The 21,252-nt window shown below is 42.3% G+C and overlaps 1 protein-coding gene across 1 annotated transcript; it reads right to left on the bottom strand.

Annotated features, from left to right (window-relative positions):
- Positions 1 to 2,360: 2,360 nt before the first annotated feature.
- LOC139206824 (serine-aspartate repeat-containing protein I-like) lies at positions 2,361 to 16,006 on the bottom strand. Its single transcript, XM_070836422.1, has 3 exons — positions 15,947 to 16,006; positions 2,920 to 3,252; positions 2,361 to 2,762 (listed from the first exon to the last, which is right to left on the bottom strand). The coding sequence occupies exons 1-3, from the start codon at positions 16,004 to 16,006 to the stop codon at positions 2,361 to 2,363; spliced, it is 795 nt and encodes a 264-aa protein (XP_070692523.1).
- Between the last annotated feature and the right edge of the window lie 5,246 nt (positions 16,007 to 21,252).

Here is a 21,252-nt window from a genome sequence, read left to right on the forward strand (position 1 = left end):
ATATTACACACTTAACTACTACTTAAAATCATGTTTAAAAGGTTAGTGTTAAGATGCCTTTTTAAGGAAACAAAATAATTCATGCTTATGAAAGATATAAATGATGATAAATGATGCTTTACAGATATAAACAAAAGCTGTTTTTACGAATGTGAGTGACTGTAATTTTACCACAGAGCGGTTATTAAAGGGAGACAGAGAAATAGAGAGGCAGACAGTATGTGCATAAAAAACTGACATACTGACAACAACTACATGTCAAAGGTTATCTGGATTCATGAAATGAGTTATGGCTACTGTGTGTGTGTGTGTGTGTGTGTGTGTGTGTTGGAGATTTCAGATGTGGGATTAGGGCATCATCATCTGGTTAAAAACACAAGGACACAAGGTTTAACATCTGACCACCGCAGGAATTCTACAGATTAACAGACTGACAGACTGTCCGCTTTGTTTCCATTTAATACTACTGAAACTACTACTACTACTACTACTACTACTACTACTACTACTACTACAACCACCACTACTACTACAGCATCTCCACTATTATCAATACCACTGATATCACTTTACCAATACTAATGCTGTTACTTCTACTGTTACTACAAATGCTGCTACTACTAATATGACTGGTATTATTAATGTGCTCCTACTTCCACTACTCCCTCAGTACTACCACAAAGGCTCCTACTTCTGGTGTACTAAATAGTAAATAGTCCTGTACCACTACTACTCCCACTATGACTACTACCAATACTACTGCTTTAACTACCACTAATCCCACTATAACAACTACTACTAACAGACTTGTACTGTCATACCACTACTACAATTACTCCTCCAATCAGCAATACTACTATTGCACTTACTACCATTAAAACTGCTACTAATACCATTATTAAAGGCATTAAAGGTATCATTTTTACAACTTCTGCTGCTGCTACCACCTCAACTACTAGTACAACTGCTCCAGGTATACTGCCATTTCTGTTACTGCAGCTAATACTACCACCACGTAGAGCAGCTACTTCCACTGCTGCTGCTATTAGTCATGCTGTTGATGTAATGACAGTTATAAGTTCCACCGCTGCAACAGCTTCAATGCTACGACAAGTATTGCAACCTTTAACTCAACTACTACCTGTGCCTGAGCTACAAGAGGCATAACTCCTACAGTACTAGACCACTACTAGTACTTTTATTCCTACTACTACAACTACTGCTGCTACTGTGGAGCAGTAGTGGTACTATTATGGACACTGCAACTATTGTACTAATAATAACTGTAGTGACCAACACCTGCCAGTTTTAGTCTTTGATCCTGACATCCAGCCAGTCGCCCACCGGTCGTCTCTCCACCTGTCTGTCATGGCTGTCAGGCCGGAGGCTGTTCACACGCCTGGCCTGAGCTGTCAGTCACTGTAACCTTTGACCCTGAATGTGTCACTAATCATCAGCATTGCAGTCCTCTTGACAACAAGAAACACAAGAAGACATGAGCTTTAACACCTTCTGCTTTTATTTCTTCTCCTCTGTCATTCCATGACTTTTTTAGCATTTCATTTCACATTTTGCTGTTTGCTGTTGTCAGTACGCTGAAACTCTCATACTTCAAGGTACTTTCTTCAGCCTGGGCTTTTAAGTGAATTGAATCATCTTTGTGTTCAGATATTACCATCTTTTTTTCCCTAAAATCATTCAACTTTTCTTCTATATTTTGTAATTATGTTTCTGTAGTCTGTGGTTAATCCATACTTTATGTCCTAGGCACCACTAACTCTACTACTAACCTGTGAAGGGCTGCAGAGAGGCATGTAACATCTCTATGGTGTCACCTACCTGTTCACAAAGGATTCTCAGGAAAGATGCATGAAATACAACTTTATTAAATAGATCTCATTGCTGTCACCTTCACTGTCTAGTGCTCACTCTCCCACAGCTCGGAGATGTATTTCCTGCTACTGCAAACGTTTCTAACTGCTGCTAGTTCATATGACAAGCATTCAGCTGCCTAAATGTGGTCTATTTTATTGTGAAGCAGTCAGAGGAAACACAATGTACTGTATTTGTCATCAAAATGTGTTATAAGACAATAACAACAAGTCATTTTCTGCATTTTTTGACAGTGAATCTGTTTATGCCAATAATACAGTAATGGAATAAGAAGGAATTGTAGAATTGTAGGCAACACATGTCCAACTCTTCAGCAGGTTAACTACCTCCTTTTATTAATTTTTTGTATGTTGGATAAACCGGAGCACCTGGAGAAAACCAGTTTAAACACAGAGGAACAGATCAGATCCTGACCGCTGGATCGCTCCCGTCTGTCAGGACATGAAACTGAACCTCTGTGTCTTGTTTCACGCCTCCTTATTTTTCTGCTTCTTGTTCTTGTACTGGCGGCAGTGTTTCGGTGTTAGAGCTTTCTTGAAGCGCCTCCACAAAGATGGCTGGCCGGTGACTTGGGCCTCCCCCAGTGGGGCGACCTCATCAGTGACTTGGCCCTCCCCCAGTGGGCCGACGTCGTCAGTGACCTGGCCCTCCCCCCGTGGGGCGACCTCATCAGGGACCTGAGCCACTTCAAGTGGGAAAACCTCCTTGTTGACTTGGGCCTCCTCCTTTGGGGCGACCTCTTCGGGGACTTGGGCCTCCTCCTTTGGGGCGACCTCCTTGTTGACTTGGGTCACCTCCATTCGGGCGACCTCTTCGGTGACTTGGGCCTCCTTCTTTGGGGCGACCTCTTCGGTGACTTGGGCCTCCTCCTTTGGGGCGACCTCTTCAGTGACTTGGGTCTCCTCCAGTGGGGCGACCTCTTCGGTGACTTGGGCCTCCTCCAGTGGGGCGACCTCCTCGGTGACTTGGGCCTCCTCCTTTGGGGCGACCTCTTCTGTGACTTGGCCCTCCCTCCTTTGGGGCGACCTCTTCGGTGACTTGGGTCTCCTCAGGTGGGGCGACCTCCTCGGTGACTTGGGCCTCCTCAAGTGGAGCGACCTCTTCTGCGACTTGGGCCTCCTCCAGTGGGGCGACCTCTTCTGTGACTTGGGCCTCCTCAGGTGGGGCGACCTCCTCGGTGACTTGGGCCTCCTCAAGTGGAGCGACCTCTTCTGCGACTTGGGCCTCCTCCAGTGGGGCGACCTCCTTGGTAACTTGGGCCTCCTCCTTTGCGGCGACCTCTTCGGTAACTTGGGCCTCCTCCAGTGGAGCGACCTGGGACTCCTCCGGAAGGGCAACCTCCTCTGCGACAGAAGTGTTCTGTGGTGCATGGAGGTCAGTTGTGATCAAGTTGTTTACCTTTGAAATGGGGGGTTTTCCAATCTGCTCACACACCTGGAGCATCATTGGGTTTTTGTAGGTATCAACTTGTTTCTGCAGTTCATGCGTCTTTAGTTTGAAGACCAACAGAGAGTCTCTTTCGCCTTTCAGCCTTTCTTCCAGGCTCAGGACTTTGGTGACTCTCTCATTAAACTCAAGCCTGAGTTCCTCCAGTTCTTTTTTCAGGAGGTCAGCTCTCTGCCTTTCAGCTTGGACTTGATCTGTGAGATCTTTGATCAGGTCGTCTTTGTTGTTGCTCGACCCGTCCAGGGGTTTGGCTGCGAGGGCTGTGGAGGAGAGACTCTTGATTTCCTGTTTGAGCCTCACCACCTCCTTGTCTAGATCGAACCTCAAGCTCTGCTGCTGCTTCAGTTTCCACTCTGCTTCCTCACGCATGTACTTCTCATTGTAAGAAGTTTGCTGCTCCCTACGTCTCAAACCTCTTTCATAGTGAAGGTCGGTTAGGGCTTTCTGCAGATGCTGGTGCAGAGGTGGATTCCTCCCCCAGTAGTATGGAGATGACTGGCCACCCTGGTGGTTCTGAGATGACTGGCCACCCTGGTGGTTTTGAGATGACTGGCCACCCTGGTGGTTTTGAGGTTGCTGGCCACCCTTGTGGCTTTGAGGTGGCTGGCCACCCTTGTGGCTTTGAGGTGGCTGGCCACCCTGGTGGTTTTGAGGTGGCTGGCCACCCCGGTGGTTTTGAGATGACTGGCCACCCTGGTGGTTTTGAGATGACTGGCCACCCTGGTGGTTTTGAGATGACCGGGAATCCCAGTAGTATTGAGATGACTGGGAATCCCAGTAGTACTGAGATGACTGGCCACCCCGGTGGTTTTGAGGTCGGCCGCCACCCCGGTGGTTTTGAGGTGGTTGGCCATCCCCGTTGATTTGAGGTTGCTGGCCATCCCCGTTGTTTTGAGGTGGCTGCTCCCTCTGGGTGTTTTCATGAGGCTCTCTTGCATCCATCGGACCAATCTCTCTTGCATCCATCGGACCAATCCATATTTTCGACAGCGCTGCTGCCATCATCAGGTAGTGTAGCTAGTAACTCCTGTTTTTCGTCCTCCAACTCCATGATCTCTCCCCAGGTGAGACCCGCAGGCAGCATTGCCTCGACTGGACTGCTGTTGGCTTTCATTGATCTTCTTAATGGAACCAATCGCAGTTGTAACGGGTTTTCAATGGTTGTTGAAGTGTTCTTCGAACGGTGGTGTGTCTCGGATGTGTGGTCAACGTGTATCTCTCTCTGTCTATCTCCCTCGGCTCAGTTTGGGTTCCGTCTCTATTTATATCGATTCAACATTCTGGAAGCCTCTGAGGTCATCAGTGACACCCTCAGCCAACATTCTGGTTACTTACAAACTTGTTTTTGTTTGAAAAATAGTTTTTCCAGTATTGTTCATCACATAGAAATATCTCAAGACAAGATATCTCAAGATATCTTGTGTATATGTCAATGGTTGCAGGAGTCCTTTAGGAGTTTCTGAGAGCTCTGGAAGTGGCTCTGCTATGACTTTTCATATCCGAAACTTTAAAAATGTCCGATTTATTTATTTCCTCATAGAAATGAATGTGAAAAATTTTCAACATTCCCATTTCTTCACCCGACTTCTAGCCCTCACAGCTCCTTCATGCTTTTAGCTAGAAACTCCATTGAAGCTTTAAAACGTTCATCATCTCTCCCTCTTTCAGCACATACCTCTACTTCCTTTGTGCCATTCACCACTTCATCACAGTCGTCTTTAAAAAATTTTTTAAACTTCTTCTCATTTTACATGAGTGTGTATGTGGCCGCGCTAGAGTGGGTGACGTCATCGCTAGAGTGTGGAGGAGCGGAAAAATCACATGAAACTTTTGTCCTTAACTCGCTGGTTTGGCCGAACCGTTTCACCCACAGTCACAGTTTATCACTCAAAATGTAGCTTAAGTCTTTGGACACGCAGTCATGTGACTCACAACACACAGAAACGCATGCAGCGTGTCCCACGAGCCTCGGAGCGACGGGAGCACCGACCGAATGCCTCATTGACTGCCATGTTAAAATGACAGAGGAGGGAGAGAGAAACACTTCTCTTGCGCTCATTTCACCAGATAGAGACCTTAGATTACATCTACGTGTTCAGGAGACTCTCTTATGTCCACTGGTCTGCACTTTATGGCTGTGACATGGACCGTTTTCAGTAAAACCTGCATTTTCAGGGCAATGCAATAAAAAAAAAAAAATCTGACGTAGACGTGTTACTTCCTGTTGCCACCAGGTGGCGCAATGACTGTGGTCACTAATTGGCATCTAGATGTCTTCAGGTTGGGACTCTTATTAAGCGTGACAAGTTTGAAAGAGATTGGATAATGTACGCTGAAGTTATAGCAGAGCCGGACAGTCATCAAACGGTATAAATTTAGTGAAGATAGCACCTTGTACAGTGGAGTTACAGCACTTTTAATGCTCATGGCGAAGGAAAATTTATTATCGAAATCGCCTGGTCGTCATGGCAACAGCTTTTGACGGAGACTAACGGTGTTCGCTCCAGACCAACATCAACATCTTGAGGCTTCCCTGACCAAATTTGAAGTGGATCTGATCAACTGGCTGGTCTTGAGCCATCATAATGTAAAACATAGCATTTCCTGTCACCACCAGGTGGCGCTGTGACTGTGAATGAATATTGACATGTAGACGTCTTCAGGGCGGGACTCTCATCAGACATGTCAAGTTTGGTGCTGATTGGATCACGTACAGTCAAGTTATTAACAACTTCCTGTTTCATGGCGAGTCATGGCGAGACACTGAACTTTGACAGCTCGCCACGCCCAAACCGTTCAAATTCTGTAGAGACCTTTAATAACTTTTCATCGTTGATGCCTTCTCTACCAGCTGACCAAGTTTGAAGTCGATCGCTGGAACCCCCTCGGACTAGTTCGTTCATTTACGTCCCCTGTAAATCGCCAAAAATGCGTGAAAAATCCAATATGGCCGACTTCCTGTTGGGTTTAGATCATTGCTCCAAGAGACTTTTTGTGTTCGTCTTGAAGAGATATATGAACCCTAACCCTGAACATGTACATAAAACGCAGTTCCGGGGCTGAGTTTAGGTGGCACTACAGAGCCATTTTGTCACACCCATTTGCGAAACCTATGAAATATGTATGTATGTATGTGTGTATGTATGTAATATGTGACTGAATTTTCTGCAAACTTTCATGACTTTTCATGCATGTTTAGGCCCCCAAAAATGCAATTCATTTGCCTAAAAAAGAAGAAGAAGAATAATTCCTTGCATTTCAACTATGTTTTTTAGCCCCCTGGTCTCCTGTTTTTTTTCATCTCACGTATTTTTTCGAGGCCTACCTGCTCGAGGCCTATGAGGTCCGTACACCTCTTGGTTCTTGGGTACTGGCCCGTTTTCCTCCCTTGCACATTTTTCCCCCACGCAGTTTCAATAGGGTCCTCGCACCGCTTGGTGCTCGGGCACTAAAAATGATACTGATTTCAAATTTGAAAACTGCAAAGGAGGCATTCACATCTGCTTAACAAATAAAATGTAACCGTGTAATGACTTTTCTGTAAGTGAAGAACTTCATTTAATAATAATTTGTTAAGGTTCTTTGGTTAATTTTCAACTTTCAGCACTGATAAACAATCAGTGTTTCAGCTCAGAGTTTAACCTGATAAGACAACAAAAATGAATCCAGTTCACATATTCAACACCGTAACACACAAATGTCTGCACACACTTGACTCAAGTCATATACCATATGCATTCAACCCTTGGACCAGACACACACACACACACACACACACACACATCCACATACATGCATACACAGAAGAACACACATATAACCCTCATTTAACCATAAACACACATGCACAAAGCTCCATTTGAGCATGTACAGTATGTATATAGAGATACATGTATATTGAACCAGGGTCACCATCCAGTTTAGGCCCTGAAGTCTAATTTGTAACAATATTGATCATTGTGGAAGTAGGGCAATACACACACACATACACACACACACACCACACCCTTATCTGTTGTTTTACACACCAACAAGTGTGATGTCACTGGAAAGTGTTCACATTTCTTGTGTGTTTTTGTGTTTTTGAATGTGTGTGTGTGTGTGTGTGTGTGTGTATTCTTCTGTGGTGAAAACACTACACCGCCTCACTCTCTGCCTATTTACAACCTCACAACAGGGCCTAACAGTTGTGACTGTTCAATTTCTGTTTTTTGAAATAAAAGTATGCAAATTTTACATTAATGAGAGTGGTGGAAAGTAACCAAGTACAAATACATTAAGTACTGTACATTTTTGAGGCACTTGTACTTTAGTTGAATATAGACCATTTTATGCTACTTTATACTCCTATTCCATTATATTTCACAGGGAGATATTGTACTTTTTACTCCACTGCATTAATTTGACAGCTGCAGTGACTGGTTATTTTTTAGGTTAAGATCTTATGCAGAAGAAAATATATCTGGAACTTATCAAATCAGTCAAATGATTTAATGGGCTTTTCCCAAACTTTTGTGACTATACAAAGAAACAGCCCAAAGAAAATATTTTTAATATTATTCTATAGCCTTTTACTTCACTTCTTTTTACTACTTTTATTTCAGTAGAACTTTATATAAAGGGATTTTTACTTATAATAGAGTTTTTTTTTACATTGTTGGCATACTTTGAAATTGTCAAACAAAATGTAAAAAATATTTGTACTTAAATAAATTGTCCCATATTTTGTGTTGTCCCATATTATGGACGATGTACTTTTTTTTTTTTTTATGTCTTTTCAACATAAATTTGTATCTCTTGTTTGCTTATAGACCACCAAACTACAAGAAAAGACTACCCTCTCTCTTTTTCTCATGCTACACTTTTCAGTAAGTGTGTGTGAAAACACAGTTTACAACAGTAAACAGATACAGTTTACATTTGGCTCCCTTTGTAATGTCATAAGGGAATCTGTTGATCATGTGACCTCCTCAGCCCTCCTCCTGAGTCCACCATTGTTTTTTCCTCACTTATGCCAGCTGCCAATATGTTTTTTAAACATGAAACCATGTAAATCTATTCTAAGAGGACTTCAAAATACAAGTAGGAACTTGGAGATGAGCAGAATATTGGACCTTTAAGAGCAAAATAAGTGCTAAATTCAACAAGTTATTTGAAGGACATTTCTGGTTTATCACAACATGGGTTTTATTTTGGCCCTCGTTTCTCTCAGTTATGATAACATATGATAACATCAAGTTGTGGTAACAAGGCAACATTGCTACAACAAAGTCCAATGGGTCAAGAAACATGAGCAGTGAGACAATTAGACAGGTTAAAAACAAGCCATCCGTTCATCATCTAAACCACTTTATTTTGTGGTAAAAACCAAAATGAGTGTATCCAAAATGTTGGTAATCATCCCTCATTAAACTGTGTACATCAAAGTTAAGCCAGAACCTTGCTCCTAAACTGGGGTGGAAGTTCACAAGGGACAGACTAGGTAATAATTTTGCCTTTAGACTTTTTTACTTTTTAGAGTTTTGATACTGTGGGAGTGTGTTAACAACTTGTATGATAATCTGATGATGTCCCCACATCAAAGAAATTAGCTTGGAGAGTACAATGTTTTCATTCTCCATAGGAATGACGGACTACAAAAGTAATAAACCAAAATAACCCTTTAAGTTATAATATATTTGTAGAGCTAACTAGTGTAGGGCTGGTTCTTAGTATTCAGGTGAACATTAGTCAGATGACAAACTATACTCACATTAGGCAAATTTGTGATTTGATTGCATTTCAAACAGAAACCACAGCCAGTAGAGAGTGTGAAGCCCTGAAGTAAAATCAGTTCATGTTGCTTATTTTTGCTATTTCAACAGAATATGCCAAAAAAATAATTTTTCACTCCTCTGAACTCCAAATCACCTCATCACCAAACACAGCGTGGCTGCAGCTGGCAGCAGCTTGGCAGCCAGATACCGACTCATGTTTAATAGACAACCAGAGTGGAGCAGCATGAATTCAGTCTAAGAGGAGAGCGAGCTGTTACCATGCACAAACACACACACACACACACACACACACACACACACACACACACACACACACATACACATACAATTCACATACAATGAATGAAAGAAAATGTGTGAGACTGCAATCTAGTGACTCTGGTATAAATCCTGGCATGTTGCAGGTCCATCCATGCATGCAGGCTTGATGTATGGATGAACCGTACACACATACACATTAACGCACATGTGGACATACACATACAGATACTCGTAAATACCCAACATGTGATAGATGGGATGCATGCGGTTTATTAGGGGCAAACATCCTTGGTGTTGAAGGAATATAAGAAAAACTGCAAGGATGTGTCTGTACACAGCGAGAAGAGATGAGAAGTTAGGAGGCGAGGCGAGGCGGGGAGTTTGGAGAGAAAAAATAGACAGTGAGGCAAAGAGTCAAGACTAGAAGATAGGAAAGTACATGGATGGGATAGGATAAATAAAGAAATAAGGAGAGGAGAGGGGAAAATATGAGAGAAGAGGTGAAGAAATAAAGAAAAAAAATGCAAAAAGAAAAAGTGCATTACCGAAGATAGCATACCATATGCCATTATAGATAACATACTTCAACCAGTTTTTGGAAATTGTTACCTAAGTTATTACTTGCAACTGATGTGAAATCAGATACATTTTAGCCTGATTTCAAATCAAATTGAAATACAAATACTAATGAATATGTGCATTACTATATATATCACCTATACTGGTATAGGTGACCAGTGTATCCAGTCCAGACCAGTTCACATCAATTGACATCATCCAATCTGGACTTAATGAAATGAAAGGTTTATCTGATGGACTTCCTCTACCAAAGCCTCCATAAAGTAATCTGGACAAACATCCTTGAGGGACAAAAACAGTTGCAGTCTCTTGTCTCTCTCTTTCGACCACACAACACTCACATAAACACATATAGACAAACTGGGAGTCTTTAACTGATGGGTTCAGCTCAGCTTAGCACAAACTATGGAAGCCAAAGGAAAGTGACCACCTGGCTTGGTCAAAAGTAAAAAGAACGCCAAAACTGTTGTATTAAAGGAATAGTTTGACATTTTGGGAAAAGCCTGTTACAATAACACAAAGACTCAGTCTACAGTAAAAGTCCAGCATAATCAATCAGACTACATCTAGTTGCCTACACTGACCCACTAACCGACTCATGAGTCGAACCGTGTTACAAATTATGAATGGCGATCGACCTGCTTGTGTAAATGTTTGTAACTTCCTCCAAACATTCACTCAATGAGCTATGGTTTCATCAACATGTTTATGACACTTTGAGAGATGTTTTCAGATGAATATTGGCATTTAGCAGTCTGTTAAGGATGGGGATTTACAACTCCCCACACGCCCCTAGTGGTGACATCTGGGCACAGCACGTGTAAAAAGGGTAGAAAGGGGGATGACGGTAGCACTATCTCAAACAAAAACAATCAGATAGATAGAAAGATGGTGGATAGTTTGTCAGACTACTACGTTTTACCAACTCTCCAAGTTGGTCTGGTCCTGAACAAGCTCATCCGTCAGTGTCGAGACACTGAAAACACATACTCACTCTCAAACACAGAGAACAGAGGGAGCAAACTCCTGAGTTGAAGGCCTACCAAGCAAGGAAATGTTTGTGTAGTCTGGTATCTGCTGATATTATATGGAAAACCATGGGATTGGAAACACGGGAACCAAAATATTCCTGGTATGATGTTTCCACAGCAACTGTTTCTGTGCTGGATAACAATACTGCATATTATGATGACATTAACTTTGCATAAATACGTCCTGTGTATCTGTGATGACTGCAGGGTTCCCTAGGGAAAAACAGAAACAGAAACTTGACATGCACTCCCAATACACTCTCTGCCACTGGACTATGTGCCTGGTTCATTCAGTGCAGCTGTCACATTAATGATCTTTATATTTATTTCATACAAACCCTTTATAGTAGCGTACTCACTTGGACAGATATTATGGCCTCATACTAAAGAGGTCTTTATGAGAATGTGCAGCTGGCCTGCCAAAGGCCCTCCACTACATCTAAAAGACAATACATAATAATAAGAAACACACCGTCTACACATCGTCAGACCTCGTGCCAGGAGCATCCTGATTTCAGTCTGCCTCTTCCAACTTCTACTATAAAAAGCAGAGAATTGAAAGCTCCAGAAAAAAGCTTTCATCCCAATTTTCATCGTGGTTTGTAGTTTTAAATCAATGCCCATGATATCATCGCTAAACGCATGTAACAATAGAATAAATACAAACAGGATGAGCTTATCATGTAGTATTAGCAGACACAATCTAAAGAAACAGCCCAGCCTACAACTGTTATCTTGCTATATTACCGAACCAACCCTGTCCCTCAGAAATTACGTTTTTATAATTATATTATACTAATTCGCCTTCCTAATTACGTTTTATGGACAAACATAATCTCTGTGTGGACACAGACAATGTTTCTGAGAGAATAAAACACTACATTTATGAACCCCTGTGGTCTCACAGGGAGGTTGTCGAGGTGGATGGTCCACAGTTTACATCCAGACTCTTCTCTGTGATCAAGTTTAAGGCAACAAAAGCACTTTAAGCAGTTAAGATTAGGGAAAGATCGTCGTTTCACTTACTTTGGCAGAAAACATGCGAGCTTTGCCAGACACATTAACTAACATTTCCTCGATGCGTTGATAAAGCACATAATTCAGTCAGCATTTGGCTATATTTCCCTCAAAATGTATTTCCAATTGCAAAATAATTACATATAAAGTAATTTCTAGGGGGCAGGGCTGTACCTTTTTTGTAAGATAATACTTAGTTAGCTAGCTTGCAAATATCAGCCAGCAGGCTTGCTGTGTTTTTCCTGCTTAAACAAAAATACACTTACCAGGCTGAAAACCAAGACTGTTGGGTCCTGGTGTATCACTTACGCCAGTGTAAAGGCAATATATCACATAGATTTTTCACACTCAAGACATCATACTGTGGGCCTACAGTGTCGTCTTGGGTTAAAAAGTGCTGAAATAACATAACAGAGCACACAACACTGCACAGTAGATGATGTTATGTTATATGTGTTATACTTACACAACATGAAAAACCTTTGTCTAACAAATCCTACACACAACAAGACGATTACAGCACCAGTAAAACATGGTATGTTCCCATCAGTCTGCTCAGCTCCAACCTGTTTGTGCTGTTTTCCAGACACATAATTAGCAGGTGGAGAGCACATCAAAGAATCAGAGCAAGAGACTGCAGGTGTAGAGAGAAACACGGGTACGCTGCAGAACCAGGTCTCTGCATCAACATTTCACTTAAATGCTCAATTTCAGTCATATGACCTAATTCTTCTGATTTAAAACCATTATTTCACAAATAAAGAAATAATCTTTGCTCCATTCAGACCACACGTATCGGTGTTGTAATTTCAGCAGAATTTAGCAGTGCATGCAGCGACACTTGGCTTCTTTCCAAGGGTCATATTTACAGTTTGTGGTTTTGCTGGCACTAATATACAGCCCGACTTACAGTGAGTGCAATTGTAAAATATCCTTCACAACCGAGATGGGAAACCAATGAGGTCTGAGGTCTCAGCACCTTGGCAGTCTGTTAAACCAATTCTGATTTCTCTGCATTGAGTGCTCAGCGACAAAATAGTAGCAAAGCAATGAAGGTGCAAAGGATTCTGAGAGGGAGTGAAATAACTAAAAAGTGTGGCAGCCAAAAAGCAGGTGCTTTTTTCACTTTAAATACAACCTGACAGTAGTAGGTGCCATTGTGTGGCATTTCCTTGTTCTGTCATGGATTTAGCTGGGTAAAAATAACTCTTAACGGTAAATTGTTGAGTCAATATTGCAGTGCTGCTTCCCATGGTCTCTGATTAGATCACCATCTCCCCTAGCAGGCTCAGCACTGTTTGGGTTTGGGTTGAAATCCTTTGTGTTGGCTGCTTACACTGTAAACAGGTTTGTTGTTTAGTGACAGAGTGTAAGTCTGTGTGACTGTTGACATGTAAGCCTTATTATAACAGACTCTGGAACAGCAATCATCGATGTGTGTCTTTACATCTACAGGTCGTTAAACAGATTCAGAGGAAACGTGCTCCTAAGAAAGCAGTCTATGTGCATGCATGGGATGTCTTCAAAGCCCTGAAAACTTCACCTGCATCAGTCAAGATTTAGCAACATTTAATTATGAATCAGATGTCAGAATACATTTCATCTGATCACAGGGCATCTTCACAGCCTGACAAAGGTTATAATGTTAAACTCTTAATAAATAATGCATACAGGCAACATACATAGATTTTTTTTAGTGTTTTAGGTAAATGCAGATTTTTTTTGGCCACTGGCGCAGCAGAAAAAAGATGTGAACTTATAGAAACATATAAAATCTGACATTTTAATCTTATATTTTAAGATTATACTGTGCTGTGTGCAAAATGTGCTGAGGATTTTTAAAGCTTCTCCTCTGAAAACAGCTGCCTGCTGCAGCCGACATCAATGCTGTGAGAGTGTTTGGGTGAACCAAAACAACAAAAGCTGTGAGCCTGACAGATAAACAATGAGCTGAAATTCTCTATGAAGGTCTGTAAACCCGAGAAGAGCTGCAGATTGGGTGATAATTCTCTGTAGGTTAATCACCACAAGCGACCTCTTTCGTATTGTCATTTGATGCATTGTTATTGCAAAAATATTGATTATAGCAGCTTTAAGGTTTTTTGACGTTCTTAGCAGCTTTAATTTCTTACAGAAGTTACTTTTCTTTTTAAATGTATTATTAGTTTGCAATTTAATGTCCTTTTACGTAATATGATGTAAAGCATTTTGAATCATCTGTGTGTGTAATGTGTAACAGTTTTGTTACTACTACTATAACTTTCATAACAGGAACGTGATTTTGGCGGAAGCACTTGTTTACATTCACAAAATGGCGTGTCTGCTAGCATGTGCTAAGGTGCTTAAAATATATCTATTTCAATCTGTCTGGGGTCGCATGCCTACATGTATTGATGTGTCTGTGTGTGTGTGTGTGTGTGTGTGTATGTGTGAGTGCGTCCACTTGGCCGGCAGCCAGCGGAAGCATGTGGCACAGACTCATTCCAAAAAGCCTACTGTAAGGAACAGGCTTAGCTTTAAACGCTTTGAGATCCAGCTCAGGATTACAGTCACGCTATAACAGGAGTTTACAGCTCCATCATCATCACAGCCAATAAACAAATTCCTCACTGGAAACTAAGACACTTCAGAGTGAGAGGAATAGGGAAAGACTCCAGAGAGTAACTGCTGATTCTGAGGTTATAAATTAATCTTTGTAAAAATCCAGGAGAAAAGTTTTTTTTTTTCCTCTCAGAGAATGAAAGAAAAAGTTGACAATATTTTAAGCCAGTGTTGTTTTGCTGAGCGGCATTTTGTCTGAGAAAGTGCGACCGTGTGGTGCTGAAACCAGGTGTTAGCAGACAGGAAATGCTGACACACTGACTGTGCTGACTGGCGTCAATCTGACAACATTCTTTAAAAAGGTGAAATGTGTTTAAAGAGGTGGGTTAAAGGGGCTCCAGCCACCTGTCTCATCAAGATAAACTATCCCAGGAACGTTTGCCATCAGTGGGTTCAAATTATTCACCTAAATGAAATTCTGATGCAATCTTTTGCCAGTCTTTTGACCATTGCATCTTTAAAAGACGAGACTTACCTTCCACTCTGCTGTGTGGACACAAATGTATGGGGGGTGGTAGAGCCAATCCTAGCTGACTTTGGGCAAGAGGCGGTCACCAGTCAATCACAGGGCTGACACCTATAGAGACAGACAACCATTCACACGCACACAATTTAGAGTCACCAATTAACCTAACTGTGGGAGGAAGCTGAAGCCTGGCAAGCAAGGGGAGAACTCCACACAGGAAGCTGGATTTGAACCCGGAATTTTCTTTGCTGTGAAGCAACAATGCTAACTACCGCACCACCATGCTGCCCCAATTTCATATCCAACCAGCTACATCCTCCTAGCTACAACACATATCATGGGTCAGAGGTGTGTGTTACATCAGTTGGAGAAAACATGTTGTTTACGATTCCAAAAGGGCACGGCTGATGTCTAATTTATTAATTTCCCCGGCATTCTTCACCTCCTGATCCCCATTTAGTGTAGCGTCTAGCGTAAATCAAACTCTGGTGCTGACTAAACATCCACTTCCAAGATTATATTGTATATATTTACTATGTAACCACGGTAACATACATGTGATTTTCCAGACAGTCTTCTACTCCATGTATTTTCTCAGGTTCCTTGTTAAAAAATGAGCAAAACATGATGACCACACAATCACTACCCCCTACAGTAATTCATCCATCCATCCATCCATCCATTGTCTATACCACTTATCCTTAAGGGTCGCTGGGGGGGGGCGGCTGGAGCCAATCCCAGCTGACATTGGGCAAGAGGCAGGGTACATCATGGACTGGTCGCCAGCCAATCACAGGTCCGACACATAGAGACAGAAAACCATTCATGCTCACACTCAAACCTACGGGCAATTTAGAGTCACCCTTTAACCTAACCTGCATGTCTTTGGACTGTGGGAGGAAGCCGGAGTACTCGGAGAGAACCAACACAAGCATGGGGAGAACATGCAAACTCCACACAGAGAGATTCAAGGTTCAAGGTTAAAACCGCAAACCTGCCGGCAAGCAGATTCCAGCCTGGAACCCTCTTGCTGTGAGGCAACAGTGCAAACCACTGCACCACCGTGCTGCCCCCCCCTACCGTAACATGGTTTCTGCTTGGTTGTTTTCATGTATGTGATACAATGTCGACCAATAATGAACATACAGCTGGCCCAGCCATGCTTGACTGTAGTGCATGAGTCCCGTTAACAGGATAGCTAGCAATCTAATTATTACATTACATGGATTTAGATCACTCAGCAGAATGCATTACTAATGTTACTAAAATAACTCTATACTGTAAAAATCAATATTCCAACCAGCAAAATAATAGCCAAGATGTACACTCTATTGCTTGCCTACTGCACTTACCCTGTACATTGATGACATTGTTCACAGAGGGGTAACTTGACCCTATTGTTTATCTGGCCGTGTGTTCAAGGGACAGAGCACCTAGCTGAGAAAACAAAGGAAGGAGGGGAGGTGTGGCCGATATCTAGTAGTTCTGAATGTCATATATAGCAGCTTTAACGCTGGGAGGGACTTGAAGTGAAGATTTGAATGAGAGTTTATTGATGAAGGGTTGATCCCCACTAATATACAGTATATTCACACAAGTTTTCACTTATCAGTGAGGGGAAAAATACATTAACATGCATTTTTATACACGTGATTCTGGCATCTAAAGATACATTCAAGGCCACAAGAAGGAAAGACTTTTATGTAAATTTTATGATGAGACCTATGCTGTAAATCCACAGTCTGAAAATGCTTGATTCGATTTTAAATAGGTCGACCATGACCCAGCAACACCGGGAATAAAGGCTCAATCTACGGCATTGCACAGTAAGAAACATTTTTAAGGGTTGTTCAATTTTTATAGTCTGGTCACATCATAGTGCATTTCAGGGAGCTTTATGAGGACTCTGCCTGATACAGCAGTGGTATTAAGCAAATACACTGCTGCAAAGCTGTAAAGCAGTTTCTGTTGACTCATTTTGTTTCTTTTGACAATCATTGTATTTTTTGGCTTTTGGCTGTTTTCTCTGCCTCATCCTTACCCTTCTGTATCTCACAGAAGTAGTGCTGCTTGTAAAGAGCCCTCAGCTGCTTTCCCATGAAATGTGAAATGTGCGATAAAGATGGAGTTTTATTACTACTCAGTGCACTAGGACAGTACAGTGGGCACTTAACAGCTATGCCGAAGCAGTCTTGGATTCCATGTCTGTTCAAGGGCAACTCAAGAATAGATGCTGAGGGAGGAAGGAAGCGTTGACCTTGGTATTCAACCCAGCAATCTCTCGGTCATAAAACAACTTCCCCAAACTCAAGCCTGCTGTTGTTTACTGATAAAACAAAGATTTTCTGTGATGTGTACAAGGCAGTTTGAGCCAAGGTGTCTTAGTAATCACTGGAGGTCCAGTACATGAGTATATTATCAGGGCATTGGTGGCCCTTAGGCAGGTAGCCAAAGTAAATACCACCTCAGGTAACAGGCGAGTGGTGGCCATAAACAGCAGCCAGGGGATCCTAAAAATGGCATGAATGCACTACTGTGAGTGTTTGCTCCCTGCTTGACCTTGGGCTTCCTCAACACCTCCTATCTGCGCGTCTGCATGCACACATCAGCATGTCTGTGCCCATACCAGCAGGGAGATAAATGCACCAACACATATGCACACAAGTGCTGTGTGATGACCCATGACCTATAAACATGACAACTTTTTCATGGCAGCAGCATTTTCCGTGTGTCAGGCCTCTTATGGACTTGACCTTCAACTGCTGAATGACCAGCTCATTGGCTCTCAAACTGGTATGTCGGCTCCTCGTCTGTCAGAATAGAATCAAAATCAAATCAAATCAACATTATTGATCAAGTTTGAACAGGCAAACAAGGAATTTGACTTGGTGAAACTTGACTCTCTATGCACAGTAGAAGGAATGAACAGGACAATATAAACAATATAGAACTCGGTGGGTATTATGGGAGTCATGGGCTAACTGCCTGTTCACAGGAAAACTGGTTGGGTTGGACAGTTGCTTGTAATTAGGTCCATTTCACTATAGTAACTTAGCTAGCCATAGCCTTTACCATGGGTTTTGCTTTAGTCTCCACTTTTTGCTGCCCACATTAGATACGCATTCAAAAAAATCAATATGTGACTTATTCAATTGTTGCCTGTGTCGTCGTCCAACAATGCATGAAGATGACAGCGTTTTTCCATGTGCAACATACATCTAAAGTAGTGCTGCCTTTTATATCCCAAACACGAATGCAAGGTAGAGCCTAGCATGACAGATTTACAGGTTCTTCAAATTCAGATTATAGGAAGCTGCAGGCCACAGGGTGGTAAGATCACATACAGGAAATGGCCTATATGTGTGTGGCTATTTGGCTTTTTGGTTGACAGCCGAGGGGCTGTCTTTGTAGGTCACTTAGCCCTCTCTCTCTGCTTTGCTTGCTCCTTTACAACTGGCTGGCTAGCAAAGTAGTGGCTGCCTAACAGCTCGGCAATGAGCTGGCTGATTTCTATCAGTGACTGGCGGTTTTGCTGTTAAGCAGGGTGGGGCACTGGCTGTAAAGGTCAGCAACCTGACTCCTTGATGGTTTTGGTAAAGTCAGTCCAGGTCTGGGCACATTTTCACATGCCTCTAATAACCAGGCCAAAATATGAATATGAACTATGAACTCATACAAAACATTGAATCTTTTCTGGCGAAATATTCAGAATCTTTTGTGGCAAAGCACTCAATAGTGTGTGTTGCAAAGGCTCAAACTGGTGCATAAAAAGTCACCAGAATGCAGAAAATGAAGTGTTTGACATTCAAAAAGGGGAGAGGGGAACAACTTTTACGATATTTTTGCTAAATTTAATTGAATCCAATCGAAAGAATATTTGCGTGTGGATCACTTCCTCTCTTCGTGTGTTTCAAATATATTACACTGCCACCCACTGTAGTATTTATAGAATTACCCTGTGTATGTATGCACTGCTATTTGTGTCCATTTTGGAGTATGTCAGGGCTGTAACCATGGCTACCCTGAGTAGCTGCTTGATGTTTCACTGGTTGGCTTCCTGGTAATCTAGCACAGTTGCACGTTGGGAACTCGCTTTACTGACTGATTAACTGTGTGAGTTGATAGTTCTTAGCTATTTAGCTTGTATTTATCAGTCTGACTGGAAGTGAGGCTGATCGTTTGCTGACTAGTTCCCCGTGTTTGCCAGCTAATGTCTTGGTGCATTGGCTCGCTGGGTAGTTATGTGCATGGATGGCAGGTCGGTTGGCATTTTTTTGTAAGCGCATGGGTGGATGGGTGCTTGTGGGACGTCAGCTTGATGTTTGCCAGTTTGCTGGGTGACCGACTGGTTGACTGGATGGCTGGATGACTCGACAGCTGGCTGTGGTAGAAGTAATCAGAGAGAGAGACTGTTTGGAGAGAGAGAGAGAGAGAGAGAGAGAGAGAGAGAGAGGCCTAAAATGTTCATGATTGTAGTGATGCAGTTTGACATGTGGAACACTAAGTGTATTAATCCAGTGCACTGCAGCCCTGTCACCAGGCATCTGTCTACTCTGCTGACGCCAGCTGTGTGTTTGTGTGAGAGCATGAGTGAGTGCATGTGTGAAAAGTGCTTTTGTGCAAGTGTGTACAGTTTTGTGTTTGCCTGTGTGGGTGTCGGTACAAAAACGCCAGCGTACATCATGCAGCACACATACACATGCGGCAGCGTGTTTGTGTGTTTGTGTGTGCATTCTGAATCATTTCCACCACAGCCACAGAGTTTGTAATGTACACCATGTACCCTGGGTAATCTCATATATAAGACTGACATATTCTCTCTTTCTGTGTCACACAAGCACACACAGTAAGCTCTCCATTGTCATCGTCGCTTTCTGTGTTTAATGCATAACATGAGTCATGCATTCTGTAGATTGCTTTTCCAGAAGCAAGAATTCAAATATATAACAGGATGATGAAACGTAACTTGATCTCAACACGTGTGTTGGCTTAACTTGACGCTGTTATCATATCAATAGACGCTAAGCTACTAAATTAATAAAATGGCATTATCCTTTACGATCTTTATTTGCAAAACACAGCTGCTCTAGAGAATAGGTGATCATTTTCATGTAGCAGCATTTTTCTCAGCAGCTCGGAGAACAGACTGTCCACTGCTGAGATGTGGGCATAAAAGCGAAATGGCAGTCACGGGTTTTATATGTATGTTATAAGCAGTAAAATGGTTTGACCTCCTCGCTTTCTCTTGGTGAAAGGTATCATTTATCTTCTGCTGGTTAAGGGATAAAAACGACCTCAGAAGGAATCAGAGCGGCAGCTGTGAGTCAAGGCCAGCAGAAGAACATCTTATTGACAAAATCACTTAAGACCCCCCTTTCATATTGATATACTAGAATCCTTTACTGAGACCCTCTGCCTCTTTTTCCCCCTCCTCCTCTCTTGCCCTCCGTCTGCCCCCATCTTTACATTGACGGGGTTTTTATGGATTCAGCGATAAATGTGACCTCCTTCTTCTCCTTTTCTTTCCTCTTTATCTTCTGCCTCCCTGTCATTTCCCCATCTTTCTGCTTCGAGTCACTTTTTTCCCCCCCATTTGACGACACAAAGTAGTCCCTCTTCTCCTGCTTATCCCACGCCTTTTCCTCACCTCTTTTCTCATCTTCCATTTCTCCTACCTGTATTAATCTCTTTATTCCTACTCTCCCTCCATTGTCTTCTTCCTTTGCCAATCTGTCTCCTTCTCCTCTTCTCTTTTTCCTCTTGCCCTTCTCTCCTCCCCACATTTCCAAAATATCTCCACTCCACCTCCATTTCCTCTCTGTATCTTTGCATGCTTCTTTTCTACCTACAAGACGGATAGACGGACACTTATAGTTTTTTATTTTAGTTTTTTTACAGCTCGGTGAGGTGTAACCTGGGGGTGAATTGAGCAGAGCAAGGTCACAGCGGGATTTAGTTCTTTCTAGGAAAAAAGGCGAGAGAGAGAGAGAGAGGGAAGTGCAGGGAGGTCTCAACCTCTGGTTATTGCCTTGTTGACTATTTGCAGCCTCAGGTGGGATTACAGGGAAGAAATCATGTGAGGCAGTCCTCACAGAAAAACAAAAGCACCGGACATTCATTCAAATGCATTTGTCCTAAAAAGCAAACTTTTGGGATTTTTTTACTCAGTAGCAAAGGCTAA

This window comes from Pempheris klunzingeri, chromosome 9, assembly GCF_042242105.1.
Source record: "Pempheris klunzingeri isolate RE-2024b chromosome 9, fPemKlu1.hap1, whole genome shotgun sequence".
NCBI lineage: Eukaryota > Metazoa > Chordata > Actinopteri > Acropomatiformes > Pempheridae > Pempheris > Pempheris klunzingeri.

Coding starts and splice junctions, on each gene's coding strand:
- LOC139206824 (XM_070836422.1), bottom strand. CDS start 16,006: ATGCTTGTGTTGGTTCTCTCCGAGTACTCCGGCTTCCTCCCACAGTCC. Junction 3,253..15,946: donor CACAGTCCAAAGACATGCAG/GTTAGGTTAAAG, acceptor CATGCACCACAG/AACACTTCTGTCGCAGAGGA. Junction 2,763..2,919: donor AGACCCAAGTCACCGAAGAG/GTCGCCCCAAAG, acceptor GTCGCCCCAAAG/GAGGAGGCCCAAGTCACCGA.